Here is a 13,860-nt window from a genome sequence, read left to right on the forward strand (position 1 = left end):
AGATAATAGTGTTGGCATTCCTACCTGAGCCTGTTTTTCCAAGCCAAGGACCATCCAGAGTATTTAGTTATAACTTGATCATTACTGCTGGTTGCTGTGTTGTATGTTTTTGCCATGTCAATTCTTCCAGTATGTGATGCAAACAGGAGATTTTGTAGGGTAGAATAGGTGCCACGGCTAATTTATATTGCCTTGCATCCAAAGTGCTTTCTACACTTTTGACCCCACACACCCCCCTCTCCTCGACCAAGCCTCCTCCCTTGACAGCTCCTTTGCATGACTGTTTCCTGCATGAGTTGTCACAGACAATGGTATTTCCCCTGACTCTGTGGAGCTTTGCATCACTCAAGATTAGTGGGCTGACATGCAGAGTCATACGAGCAGCTGGCACACTGTGATCAGTGAGACAGTGTGGGGGTGAAATGGGCCGCCTATCTCATTGTCACCTACTGTCACCTCAGAGGTGAAAACATGTCATCTTGCATCCTCCAAAGGAAGGTAGTAGGATGTGTCCCTGGATCAGCAGCTTCTGGACACAGTGCACATTTCAAATGTTGATGGGAGGAAGGAGCAACAGTAACTGCAAAGGATCAAACAATCTGCACTCTCTTCTGCCTCTTAATGTAGAGAACAGTAGAATACAGAATATAGAGAGACAATATATAGAGAATAGTAATTGTGTGTGCTCACCTTCCATAAGTGGAAATTTTTATTTTGCACTAACGTGCAAAGCACAGAACAGAGGAAACATTTCATGAATGGCTCTGTCACAGCTACTCAACAGAAAGGATTTTGCAGCCCACAACCAGCACGCAAGAAGGAACACTGAGGTACATCAAAGCTAGAAGTAATTTTTTTCAAACAAACAGTAATGTCAGATAAGGCCATAAGTGTCAAAAAACTAATTAAAAGTAATCACCTATGCCTCAAGAACAAAGTATCCTAGGCTGAAGTCAGATACTGAGATGTCAAGGGGGACACACTAAACACAAACTCAAGGTAATATGGCAAAGGCAGCAACTCCTCTCATTACTGATTGTGTGTGTGCTGTGCACTTTGTGTGTGTGTCACAGAGGTAAAAGTAAATCGTTCAATCATCTTTCTTCTAACCTAGGATGAGAGCCTACCCTCTTGCTGGATAGGAATGCCATGTGGTAAGGCTTTGTTTCAGAATTCACGCAGATACAAATTTGCAAGCAGTTTGTTTACCTTTCTATTCTTAGTAATTACTGGTATTAGCTATTTTCCAAACACCCTCCCTACATCAGCCATGAATAATGTCTGTCTGATCCTTTACAACTGTTTCACTGTCACCCAAATGAAGCAGGTTTTTGGCTCCTGAGTCAGTGTTAGGCTGGACAGCTGCTTAGCTGTGACAGCCCAAGGAGCTACCTCAGGCTTGCCCAAGGGGGATTCAGACTGTACTAAATTACATTCTTAGAGACTTATTTAAGGCCTTAATTTGTGGAGTTATATTTGGTGGGACAGTGAAGGAGCAAGGTTTATGTGTCTGTGTGTGTGTCTGTACATGCACACATGTGTAATTGCTTGTTTTCTGTAATACTAAAACCTCCATAACTGTAAAATGTCATCAGCTGCTACCTGTGGACTCACCTTTGTGTAGGACGTGATTGTTTGTGTACGAAGTCAAGCTGTTTCATGTTGGATTTTATGGACTCTGGAATGAGTAACATGATACAGATCTATAGATAAACGAAATCTGCTGGTATTTATAACCAGTGAGCAATTGCTTCACCCCTTTGCAAGTTTTGAGATGTGACAGTTACAGTAGAAAGGAGCGTTACTGTAGCTCTGAGCTGTTTGAGAACGTGCATGATTGGCTAAATTTCTATGGGAATATTTGATTTACCTTAAAGAAAACATCAATCATGTCTTTGGTGATTCTTACTGATAGGGAGTAATTGTTCTTCTTGGTCAAGTCATAAAACAATTAGAATTCTGAGCCCAGTGAAGTAAATAGACAGATAAAATCATCTGCTCTCATCCTACATTATCTTGTAATTTACACATAAAAAACCAGTGAAATAATGGAATGTTTTCAGGCCTGTTCCTGTTCTGAAGGTCAATGGGTCTCCAAAGGACAACGGGGACTCGTCACACAGAATCAATTACAGGATTAGGTAATCCCCTAAAATGGGACTGAAAAGTGATTTTGTGTAATAGAAGTTGCTATACATAATATATAAATAGATAACATTAAGTGTCTTGTCATCTTGTGATTATATGCCATGATCACAGATTTGTTACTAATACATCTTTTCATCTGTCTGTGCCTGGAAAAGGCAGCACATTTTACTATTAGTGAGGAAAAGTGTAGGTAAACACTGTGATGGTGAATCTGTACTGAGTAGCAGTATGACAAATGAAATTTTGAAAATTAAAATCATAGGCTGTGAGGAAGATCACCTATTAATCTTGGAAGTGTGCCATTAAATCTAATTACAGTATTTTGATGATACTACCTTAGATATTTTGAATTAATTCCCCATCAAAAGATGGGTGCTGTAAATCACCAAACTGAAAAGCTAATAATTGTACAGAAAATTGAGGTTTTTTGTTTTCAATCATCCCTACAGACATTTAAAGTGCTGAGGGGAGTGAGCAACAGTATACTGCTCTATACATGGACCCAAAGGGCACCATGGCAATGCCTGTAGCTTGGCTTTGCTGTTGCCAGCTCTCTGCTCTGTACAGCTGTCCCTCACTGGATTATTTTACAAGGTTATTCTTTAGCAATGACCAGGGATTAATCATGTTTTACTATTGCAGTGATCTTTGCAGGAAAGTGCCATGGCCAGAACCATTGGCCTGAAAGAGTTGGTTTTTCAAAGTTAAGCCTGATGGGGAGCTTACAGGCAGGAAAGACCAGTTTTACAGGACTGTGCCCAGTTATGTTTATTGCTTGAATCTCTTTTATTAGCTTTGACATACAGTCATCCACATTCCACTCTAAGCACATTTCACCCAGATTTCACTCTAGGCACATTTCAAGTTGTAAAATACACATTGCAAACATTGTGTCTATGTATCTGCTGTCCTTGCTGACATGAGGTTCTCTCTGCCAGCCCCACAGCCTCAGCAGAGGAGGAATTTCTGGCTTTCCACTGCCTCAGGTTCATCTGCATGGGATCCTGCAGGATCCCTGCTGGCTGACCCATGCAGTATAGTGACAAAGCTTAAAAACAATTATTTCTTTTCCAATTATTTTTATTCATTACTGGCACATCTCCTCTACCTCCCCAGAGTATAGATGAGGGAACTGGAGAGCCAACATACTGAATTTCAGCCAGACCTTCACCTGAGAGCAGGTATTAGATTTATCACTTAAATATTCAATATAGAGATGGTTCTGTGGGCTTCTCAAGGCCAACTGATGTCAGGTGATGAGGGGTGGTCATGAACAGCACTGTGGACCCATTTCTTACACCAGCCAGAAAGCTAAATCACAGGAATGAAAGCACATACCCATGCTGATCCTATACAGAGACAGGACAAAGTTGCCAAGTTGGGGTGTACAGCCCAGCATCAGCGTTAGCAAAAAATGATCACTACACCTTCAAGTGACAGGCATACAGCTTGAGATTTCTGCACATCCCTCTAAATGAGGAGGCAGATTAAGACAATATGAAAAAGGGAACAATGGTGTTGCTAAGGGTTGGACTCGGTGATCTTAAAGGTCTTTTGTAACCTAAATGATTCTATGTGAAAGTGAATTCTTGACAGTCAGAAATACATTAAACACAACTCTTAATACGGTACCCAAGAAGATGCTATAAAAAAGTGCTGGAACTGTTTTCTGTCCTCCCTATATTTTACATAATGGCAATTGCTTAAAAGCACCTCTTGTGCTTTCTGACAGCTGTCAAGGGTGAAAAGAGGGGTTTCCCATCCTTTGGAAAATATGAGAAAATTATCTTCTCTCCTTTAAGCATTATAAAGAACTACACTCGTGATACCTTGGATACTATTTGCAGGGATAAATTTATGACATATTTTCTTAAGCTTACCCCTCTTTAAATAATTCTTGACTTATAACCAATTATTTGTCTGTATCAACACAGCACAGGCTTGTTATATTAGCAATTTGCTATTTTTAGCCAATTGGTGTAAATCATGAGTGACAATGTTTTGAAATGTCTCACTTCTGACTTGCATTGATACTACTACAAGCTCAGGACTCGAAGAAGGAAAATGGTTGGCTCAGCTTTATTGCTTTGCCAGCCAAACACTGGGATTTTCACCTATATTCCCCCTGGCAACAAGGTGTAGGGTGATTGAACGGGGATATGATTTAAATGCTCTCCAGGAAGATTAAAGACCCATCTTCTTGGGATCTGAACCATGGGGAATGGGGAAAAATCAGTGGCTAAAGAAGGGCGATACAGGGTTCATGGAGATGGGATGCTGAAGCCAGGAATGGTCGGCATTCAGAGGTGAGTGTTAGGAAACGTGTAATTCTGCATCGTGCAGGCTAACACCCTAATGAGCTATCAGTTTCAGCTTATGTGGCTTTAACCCTGTTCTGGTGATGAGCTGTGAGGCATTACAGCTTGATCTTCCTATTTTCTACATATATGTTCTTAAAAGTCCAAAGGAGGGAGTTCTTCACCAATCGATAGAGATAAAAAGCTTGTTTATCTAGGAAATTGTTCCACATTTATTCATGCATTATACATGCCTGCCCTGCCCTGTGCAATGGCTCCCAGGACATTGAGAAGACAAGAAGACACATAAAACCAGAGCTGTATGGAAATAACTTTTCTAGGTTGTTAATACGAACTAATATTATCCAGCAGACAAATGTTTACCCCTTCTATGGGAGCATTACTCATTGAATAGCACCTTAAATTGTCCAGCTAATTTTAGACACTTACAATAAATAAATTCTATTCTCTTTTATTATCAAACTTAATTACAGTCAAGGTAAGTCATAACATCGCACTTTGTAATTTAGATTTAAGGACAGTGAATATAAAAACTGCATGTCTACTTCATCAGGAATTATGTATCGATCCATATTAAATTACCTACCAGTTCCTCTATGCAATGCTTTGCAGTAGGCAGATGTCTATATGCACTGGCAAAAAAGAGAAGGGAGGAAGAGAATATTTAGCTAAAATAAAATGACTCTTAGGATGTAACATCATCACTTCTTGGCACTGCTGTGATTTGACCATCCCCCTGTAACTGACGTTTGCTGTTTTTATAGGAAATGACACAGCTTAAATGAACATATCCTCAAAGTGTAGGTTTGCTATTTCATTCAGAAGCCATTGTGTCCGTGCGTTCGCATGCTGAGTCACCGACGGAGCTCTGGCTCAGCCAGGGGTAAACCATCAACGCCATTTCCCTCAGTCCTTGCTATTTCCTAGGGATGTGCCATTTGAGCTAACTTTCCTGAGCTACCATGCTCTGAAGGTGGTTTCCCAAACTTGCAAACTGCCCTGCACTCTGTGCACTTGCACTTCCTTACCAAACCACCATGTGGCTGAAGGGATTTCAATCAACACACCTGCTTGCTGAAATCAGTTCAGCTTTGGTTATAACCCAGTGGAGGCATTCAAGCAGAATGAAATGCCTGTTTAAACACAGTTTAGTATTATCCATATTTTAATTAATAAAAAACTCAATATGTTGCTCTAAAAGAGGGTAGTTCTATTATCAGTATGTGAATTTTTAATATTTTGCTTATTATATTTTCAAATTCATGAACAAGTGTTGCTCAAGTCTGTAAAACACTTAGAGGATGAAAAGTCCTTTGGAAAGAAGGAATAACCCATACACCCTACCCATGAGACAGGGTGGGTAAGTGCTCCTGTTACCACCTCGGACACGGGGTCTCATTGGAGCCAAAGCTGGTCCTCAGGCATTCCCAGCTCCTGGACTGACACACAGTCCATTTCATTCTGCCTCTGTACTTTCAGATTCTGCTGATGGGTTTCTTTTGCAAATCAATCATTCTAAGGGTAATTAACATTTAAAAGCCAGGTTTCTTTTAATTCCATTAGTATATTTGCGACAAGAAATGTGTTGGCAGAATCCAAAGGTTAAGAGTTACAATGAAGAACAAGTTTTAGGATAAATGAAAGTTAAGGCCTAAAACAGCCTGACAACACCCCATTAATCTGCACACTATTGACACAATAGTGGTCTGTTGTGTCAATGAGGATTTAAGAAGCTTTGCAGCACATGTTACTGATAGTTTATCATATCAATAGGAGCCTGCATATATTTGTGTTTAAAAACCTGTGGCTGTGTAATTCCCTGACTGCACACATATTGTAAATGCACATACTTTAAATCCTTACATAAAGTGGTTTCTAGCCATGCAGCAAATTTTGAAATGATAATAAACTACCATATTTAAGTGTAGACACAAGGTATTAGTCTGGGCTGTACCAAAATCCTCTAAAATGCTGTACTTCTAGCTGAAACCCTTTGCCCTACAGGAATGCAATCTGATTCTCAACATTGTGTCACCTGCCTAATTGAAGCAGAAGGAGATTTAAACCATATTAATCTTTCATCCTGATATACGGAAACCTTGAGTCAGCTTGTGGCTGGAAGCTATAGCAGGGAAGAAAGGTCCCTTCCCACAAGCTGCCCTTCTCAGAGCAGAGGGGAGCCTGCAGCCACAGCCCAGGCAGTGCTGAGCGCTGGGCATCTGATGCCCCCGTGGCAGGGATAACCGAGCAACATCGAGGAGTAATTTCTACATGGCAGTCACAAAAGAGGCGTATTAAATGAAAATATGAGTGGCTCTTCCAGTACTGCAGTTTTCCTGACTGGCACTACCATCAGGAGTTTCAAAAGCCAAGGAGCAAATCCCACATTTGTAATGCCCTGGTGTGGGTAGCCTGCGCAGAGGCACCTGTTTGTACCCACCATAAATCCACACCACAGAGTGTCTGACTTCCAGTGCAGAGGCCACAGAGCTGTTCTGTGAAACGAATCCTTCTTTTTAAGGCACTTTCAGCTTTTTTTGTCCTCAGGTTGCAATTCGATTCCTAACCAAGCGAGTAGTCTCTATCGCAGCATTTTCATGCACTGTGCAAATTTTGATGCTTTTCAGATTAGGGCTGTTCATGAGAAAGAGAAAATAATGTCCTTACACCTTTAACCAGGCAGCAGCTCCTGGGGTGCCACATAGCTTTGCTGTGTTCGCTGTGAGGAAGCCCATAATGATCTTGCCTTTAGCCTGTCACCACTAGGAAACATCAGAGAGAGACAGCCAAGGGACTGAGTTGCCAAAAACCTCCTATTCCCATGGCTGGGAGATTTTGTTGGCACCATCTCTAAAGAGAATTTACTATGGGCCAAATCCTGGCGCCCTTGCTTAGATGAATCAGTTCTCAAGAGGCAGCGCTCCCGCTGCGAGTGGTGCGTGCGTAAAAACCTGCCAGATCAGCCCAAAATACTGCTTGGGAGTATGAAGTGCTTGTCTTCCAGAGGGGTGGAAGCGACCAGCCCAAGGCTTTGCTGTGGAGACAGTGCTCAGCTAAGGGGCAGGAATTTGGGAACTGCTCATGAATGAAGGATATATTCCCCAGCAAAAATCTCTAAATTACTTTTACTCGGAATTTTTTCTTATTTCCCATAAAACAAACACAGATGATACAGTTTGGCGAGTAATCCTTTTTTTTCCCCCTTTCAAGGGCATCCAAAATACTTCATGGTACTTTAAGCCTTAATTAATTTATCTTTCATGTGAAGAAAAATGAATTAGTGACAGCTATTTCCTGGACTTCATTTCTGGGATTAAACCCTTTGTTTCTGGAATATCTGAGGGGATTTTGGACAGGCATTTAAAAAGATGTCATTTCAAGGACACTCCCCCCCAGCACCACACGCGAAGTACTCGTCTGCAAAATCGAGTCTCATCAGCCTGCAGAATTGCATTGCTCGCAATGACTTTTTTCTTCCCAAGTAGAAATGAAAATTTCTATCTTAAGAAGCGAAGGTGGCGTCGGCGATGAACAAAACGCCTTCTCGATGGCTTCGCCCCAGCTGTTTACCTCCGCGGCCTCGGGGGCGGGGGGGGCGGGACGCAGGTTTGCCGAGGTGGGCTGGGAAGGGTGAAACTACGGGCGAAGTTTGCCGGAGCTCCGCGCAGCCGGCCGGGGCCGGGGCCAGTGTGGGGGCCGGGGCGGCGCCCGGCGCTGCCCGCGGCGGGGGAGGCGGAGGCGGGGGGCAGCGGCCGGGGCGGTGCCGGTCCGCCCCCGCCCCGCCATGGCGCGACTCGCCGAGCTCCGCCGCCGGCCGCGGGCCGCGCTCCGGGTGCGGTGAGACCGAAAAGTTGCCCGCGGTAGCGGCGGGGCGGGGGCCGGGGGCCGGCGCGGTGCCGGCGGCGGGACGCACGGCGAGGGACGGGCGAGAATAAATCCATTCGCGGGAGGTGGAGGCAGGGGTGGGCTCTGCCGGGGGCGCCTCCCCCGCGCCGCCCTGGCTCCCGGCGTAGCGCCGGGATGGGGCGCCCGGCGGGGGACGGCGGGCGGAGCGGGCCCCGCCGGCGGGCGGCGGCCGCGGGCAGCGGCGCGGCGGCTGCAGGTACCGGGGAGAGCGGCGGGAGCGCGGCGGCGCTGCCGAGCGGAGCGGGCGGGAGCCGGCGCCGGCCGCAGACGGGGCAGCCGAAGCGGAGCTGTCGGGTTTATCCCCGGCGAAGTCGCCCCGGGGCGCTTGGGGTGAGTTGGGGCTGGCGCTGCGTCGGGGGCTGAGCCGGCCCGGCCCGGGGCTCGGCGCTGCCGGCGGGGCGGGCAGCCTGGCGAGGCGTGATTTACGGGCTCTCCGGCAGCAGCCGGGCGCTGGGAGGCAGAGGGAGCCGCGTTTCCAGCTCCCCATCAATTATGGATGGAAACAAATACTGGAGTCAGTTCTGAATTACGCCCGTGCCGCGGCGGGGGCCAGCTCCGCGCCCGCCCTCCTGCCGAAAACAATGCTCAGGTGCAGAGCGGCGAAACTTTTTTTTTTTTTTCTGGGGGGGTGGGGGCGTTTCATCACTGCAGAAACCGATACAGCTGCTTTCAGGGAGTAATTAGAAAGGGTTTAAAGCCTTCTTTATTATTTATAAGCATGAATGGAAATGAAAGGTCACACAGATATATCTAGGTGGCTTTTACTCCTGTGTTTTAAAGGGCTGTGGGGTGGTTGTGCAGGGGGTTTTTTTATGGTTGTTGTGTTTTGTCTTGTGAGTTGAAAAATGCGATTAACTGCTTTAGGTTGATGTGTTGAAAATATTGTAGTTCCGGTGGATATCCCACTTGTTAGCATGAATATTGCTAGTCTTAAATTAGTGGATTTCTGCCAATCTCTAGGTTGTTTCTTACTTCTGGTCAAGATTATGTCTGTATCACAGGCATGAGTCTGTGAGTAATTTGAACAAAATTCAGCCCTCGGTGTGTAAAGTCATTTGTATGTGTGTGTGGCTTAGAATACATTTACTTTTGAGCATAGCAGCAGCAATGATGGTTCATAATGCTCACATATGTGGCACTTGCTGTACAGATGGTATTGTAGCTTATCCATGTACACACACACGCTTCGCACATAATGTGCAGGAATTACAGCAAACTTCCTCCAGAATACTGTTCAGTGCTCTGTAAATGTGTGGCATTTTTTTTTCCTCTGGTTATTTCCTTGAGGGGAAAAAAGCATACATCTTTATTGGGGTACCTTTGTGTTTCAAGTTGTTGGTCTTATTAATATTCCCAAATATTATTTGAAAGAACAGCTTCCTACTGTCTTAGAGGCGTTTACTGCTGGTCTGTTGCTCTCACACACAAATACTTGCACAGAGAATTTTCTGAGGTTCTCTCCTTTTTCTAAGTCCAACAGGAAGCTCATTGTAAAGCTTTGCAATTACTTTTGTGGCAAAAGAGAATAGACGTTTTTCCTGCTTTATTCACGCTGTAAAATTCTGTGCACCTCTAAAGTCTACTTCAGTTCCTTTCAGTAAATTAAGCTGTATGTAATCATGTTTAATGTAGTAAGTGACGGGCATATTTTCTTATGTTGGCAGATATTGTATAAACATTTACTCTGGCTTAGATAAAAACAAATTGCCAGCTTAGTGCTCTGATTTCTTTTCTATATAATTATGAACTTGAACAGTTTTTGTGTTAACTAATATAAAGCTCAGGGTTTTTTAAATCAGGAAGAAAAAGTTTGTAGTAAGAATTTATTAGGATTCTGAATTATGTAGCTCAGATTTGTTTTTAGAAAGCCAGCCAAAAAAGTATAACCCAGAGGCTCTACGTTGGTTTATTTAACCAGCTTCTCACTTTCATCTGCACCTTTAGTTACAGTGAGCCTTCCTCCCCCATATCCTGCAGTCTGTCACTACCTGCTCTCCTTTATGGTGAGATGCAACAGAGATAACATCATTTTCTAAATGTGCTTTGTGTGATGCAGGAGTGTGTGCCAGGAATACAGTGATGGCCCTGTCAAAGCTCTACAAACCAGCTGTATGGCTGCGGGTTTTTTCCCCCCAGCCTCTCGCGCCCTTTGAGCTGGACCATCTGAACGTTTCTGGGAATGGCTGAGCTGAGCCGACTGTTAGAGCAGATACTTTAGCCCTTGGAGCTGCCATAACTTTGCTGTGTGTTTATGAAAAGCACACATTTCGATAGAATGCTTCATTATAGATGCAATTTCACTCTAGGTTGATCTTTGATCTGATCGGTCCTGTCATGGGAGGTGTGTAAAGGAAAAATCCATCGTGGAAGTTCAGTTCAAAGTGTGTGTTAGGCTTTGTAATAATGTATCTTCTGGTCTTACTACAGTCGATCACATTCAGATTTCAGTTCTGGATTTTTGTGAGTTTTAAATTCTTTTAAAAACATTAGTGCACTTAACACAGGACTCACTATCCCCTGAAGTCAGGTGTAGCCCAGTTAGATGGACAGAACCTGCATGGAAATGTTGAAATGCTATGGTTGTTTGTCCTTCTGAAAATTAAAAAGAAATTTGAAATCTGAGGTCAAGAGGAGATTGGGGTGAATACGGTCAGTTTTCATCAAGTGTTAGAGAAGTGGTATGACTGAGACTGTTTCAGTTCTAGTCTTCCTTTTTAAGACAAAGGAAACAGTTACTTCAACAGCTTCTGTGCCTGTATGAGCTTATGTGGAGCTTACTTATCTTGCAGTCTGATATCTTTCAAGGCTCAGAATATGTGTTTGCTGACTGAACAGAGGAGATGCTGGTTGATTACATACTCCTATGTTAAACATACCTCTAATTCCAGGTTGATAAAATCAGGTACCTTTCCACTTGATAAAGTAATAATTTGCTCCACAAGTAATTAAGAAAAGATGGAATAAGGCATATTACTGGCATTGGGTAGTACAAGTTATTTTCAGTCTTAGCAACTCTGTATGTAATTAAAACAGTTCAAATGTCGCTTTCGTCAAAACTGCTTCTCGAACAGATGATCTCTTCTTATGCATCCGATAAGCTACTGCAGTTACTGCTAAAATCCATCTAAGCCATTTTATTAAGCTGTTACTTGTTCTGTGAATAGCTGCCAGCCTTAAGTTCAAAGGAAAGTGGGTTCTGATTTGTTCCCATGTCACATGGAAGAGGTGTGCAGTGAGAATACTATTACTGCCCTTTGGATGCTGTTTGTGGAGCTCTGTGTGTTGTCTGCCATAGCCTTCTTTCCCTCGTCGTGGCTTGACAGTAATTACAGTACAGCTAATATCAGGAGTTGATTCAGTTTATTCAGATGGGAAGACTGTTGAATTGTCCCACTTCCAAAGGCAAATGTTTGTGTTAACCACAGAGATCAAATCTGTAGTGCACATATATAACATATGAATAGTATTTATTTCCCTAACTTTCCTATTCCATTCGGCTTTTGTTAACTAACCCAGATTAGCATTTTAACAACCCTGAAGTGAACTTCTGCCATTCTTCCTGCTTGGACAGTGTGTGTAGACCATCCATCATCCTGTCCTTGGCCACAACAGGCTACTGGCTCCAGAACCATTTGGAGCTACACAGAAACCATCCGACTGTGAACAGCACAGCTGGCTACAGCAATTTTTTCTTCCACGCCACTGGCAGCATTGTCTGGCTATGGTAACTAAAGTTAACATCCAGAACGTGAAGTTTCTTTCATTCTGGCACCCCTGCCCAGCCCCACTGCAGCTCGGTGTGCACACCTGCAGGAGGAAGGGCTTCAAAATGGCTGGGAGGAGTCAGGCAACCGCTGGACTCTTGCTTTTCAAGGCTCCAGTTTGGGAGACAGCAACCTGTTGTTTGGAGTGGGATTACATTAACTCTGTCCGTACTCGAGAGGGAGCTGGCTGGCTGAATGCTGTGTGTGCTCAGTGTTGCAGATCGGGGTGTGCTTGGGAAGCGCCAGCTAAAGAAACAGAACTTGCCGCTTTAACTTAGCCACACAAATTGCCAAGGAGCACAGAAAGGAACGGAGAATTTCGGCTGTGTATTTCACACATTCTTGTAGAAGCCTTTTTAGTTCCACAACGGAAACCATGTGATTTCACAGGATCTGTGCCCAGACTCTAATACTTGCTACAGATGCTTTCCTTGGTTTGTTTTGTGGATCTATGAATGCAATAGGAATAAGTTGTTACAGGATTTGTTGTTTTAATTCTGATGTGTGCTGTGAAGGGCAGGTAACCAGCAGGTGAATGTACTTGTGACTCTTTGGTAATTTTACTTGTTGAGATTTTTGCATAATTTAAATAAATTGGCCTAGCATGGCTGTCTGTCATGTGTGAGCCGCTGCTTTCTTGCTAGACGAGAACTTTTGCGTTCAAGAGCAAAGGAGGTCAAGAGGTATTACTGGGAAGGGAGGGGCTTGGTGGGAGTGGAGGAGCAAAGAAGTGGTGGTGGAAGAGGAGGAGTGAGGAGCTCAGGCAAGCAAGTGACATTTATTCTGTCCAGAATGGTTACAAACCTTGTAAACTAAATCACTCCCTGGACAGCTTTGATTTATATTCTCACACAGCAGATTGGCCTTGGTCTGCCTGACCTTGGTAACATAACAGAGGTCGTATTTGCACACAGAGACTCTTCGTGCAAAAAGGTTCATTGTTGCTGTTACTTTTTTTTTTTTTAACTGTTGCATCTGGGAGCCAAATTGCAGCCCAGGTTTCTAATTGGACAGGCACTGGATAAACACAGAATGAAAGGGATGGATCCTGTTCTCACAGTGGATGGTTTAAAAGAAGAGATGGCAGATGGGTACAGTTGGGCAGTGGCCTCTAGAAGCAGGAGAGCTGTGCTGACCTGCATAATCAGCAGCTGTGCTGGCGCACAAGCCACCTAAACATAGCTGAGCTGCGTGTGTCAGGGAAAGGGGGCACACACACTTCGGCATCAGAGGCAAGGGGAGCTTTGAAGAGGGCCTGGGATGAGAATGAGGAGTTAATTGGCAGATGCATGCTAGGGGGCTCTTCAAGTGTGTGAGGGACAGCAGGGAGGCAAACGCAGAGTTGCTCATCTAGAGAGGTAACGAGTGAGCAGTGGGGACCGGCATCACAGACTGGCTGCCCACCAGCGGTGGGAGTGAAACCTCAGAGGAGATGAGGGCTGATCAGCTGGTCACTCAGCTCAGCTATTACTGCAATAATGGGCTTTTCTTAATGTGAGCTACAAAGTTCATATTTCTTTTACCAAATGGTCATGGCAGCTGGGACTCTGCTTTCTCAAGCAGCAGTAAAGTACCAGCTCACTGTTGGGTAGGGCCTTCCTCAGAGCTTTATTGTGGTGTGAAACAAAAGGTATTTCCCTCAAGTGCTGCTGCCTCGCGTCCCAGGCGTGTGTATGGGCGCTGGTGGTGGGCAGGGACTGCAGCACCAGCACAAAGTGTTGGTG

The 13,860-nt window shown here is 44.3% G+C and overlaps 1 protein-coding gene across 10 annotated transcripts in view; it reads left to right on the forward strand.

Annotated features, from left to right (window-relative positions):
- SEMA6D (semaphorin 6D) overlaps positions 1–13,860 on the forward strand; it is a 217,026-nt gene that overhangs the window by 177,298 nt on the left and 25,868 nt on the right. For 3 of the 10 annotated variants that reach the window (XM_039557370.1, XM_039557376.1, XM_039557378.1), the window contains exon 1: positions 8,836–8,961. The exons of 1 other annotated variant lie outside the window; for it this stretch is intronic. In XM_039557370.1, the coding sequence (XP_039413304.1) occupies positions 8,869–8,961 (93 nt within the window). In that variant the 5' untranslated portion in view covers positions 8,836–8,868. Of the gene's footprint in view, positions 1–8,587; positions 8,703–8,833; positions 8,962–13,860 lie in introns of those variants that run through there. 6 more of the 10 variants (XM_039557372.1, XM_039557371.1, XM_039557375.1 and 3 more) reach the window with 4 other exon arrangements.

This window comes from Corvus cornix, chromosome 10, assembly GCF_000738735.6.
Source record: "Corvus cornix cornix isolate S_Up_H32 chromosome 10, ASM73873v5, whole genome shotgun sequence".
Lineage (NCBI taxonomy): Eukaryota > Metazoa > Chordata > Aves > Passeriformes > Corvidae > Corvus > Corvus cornix.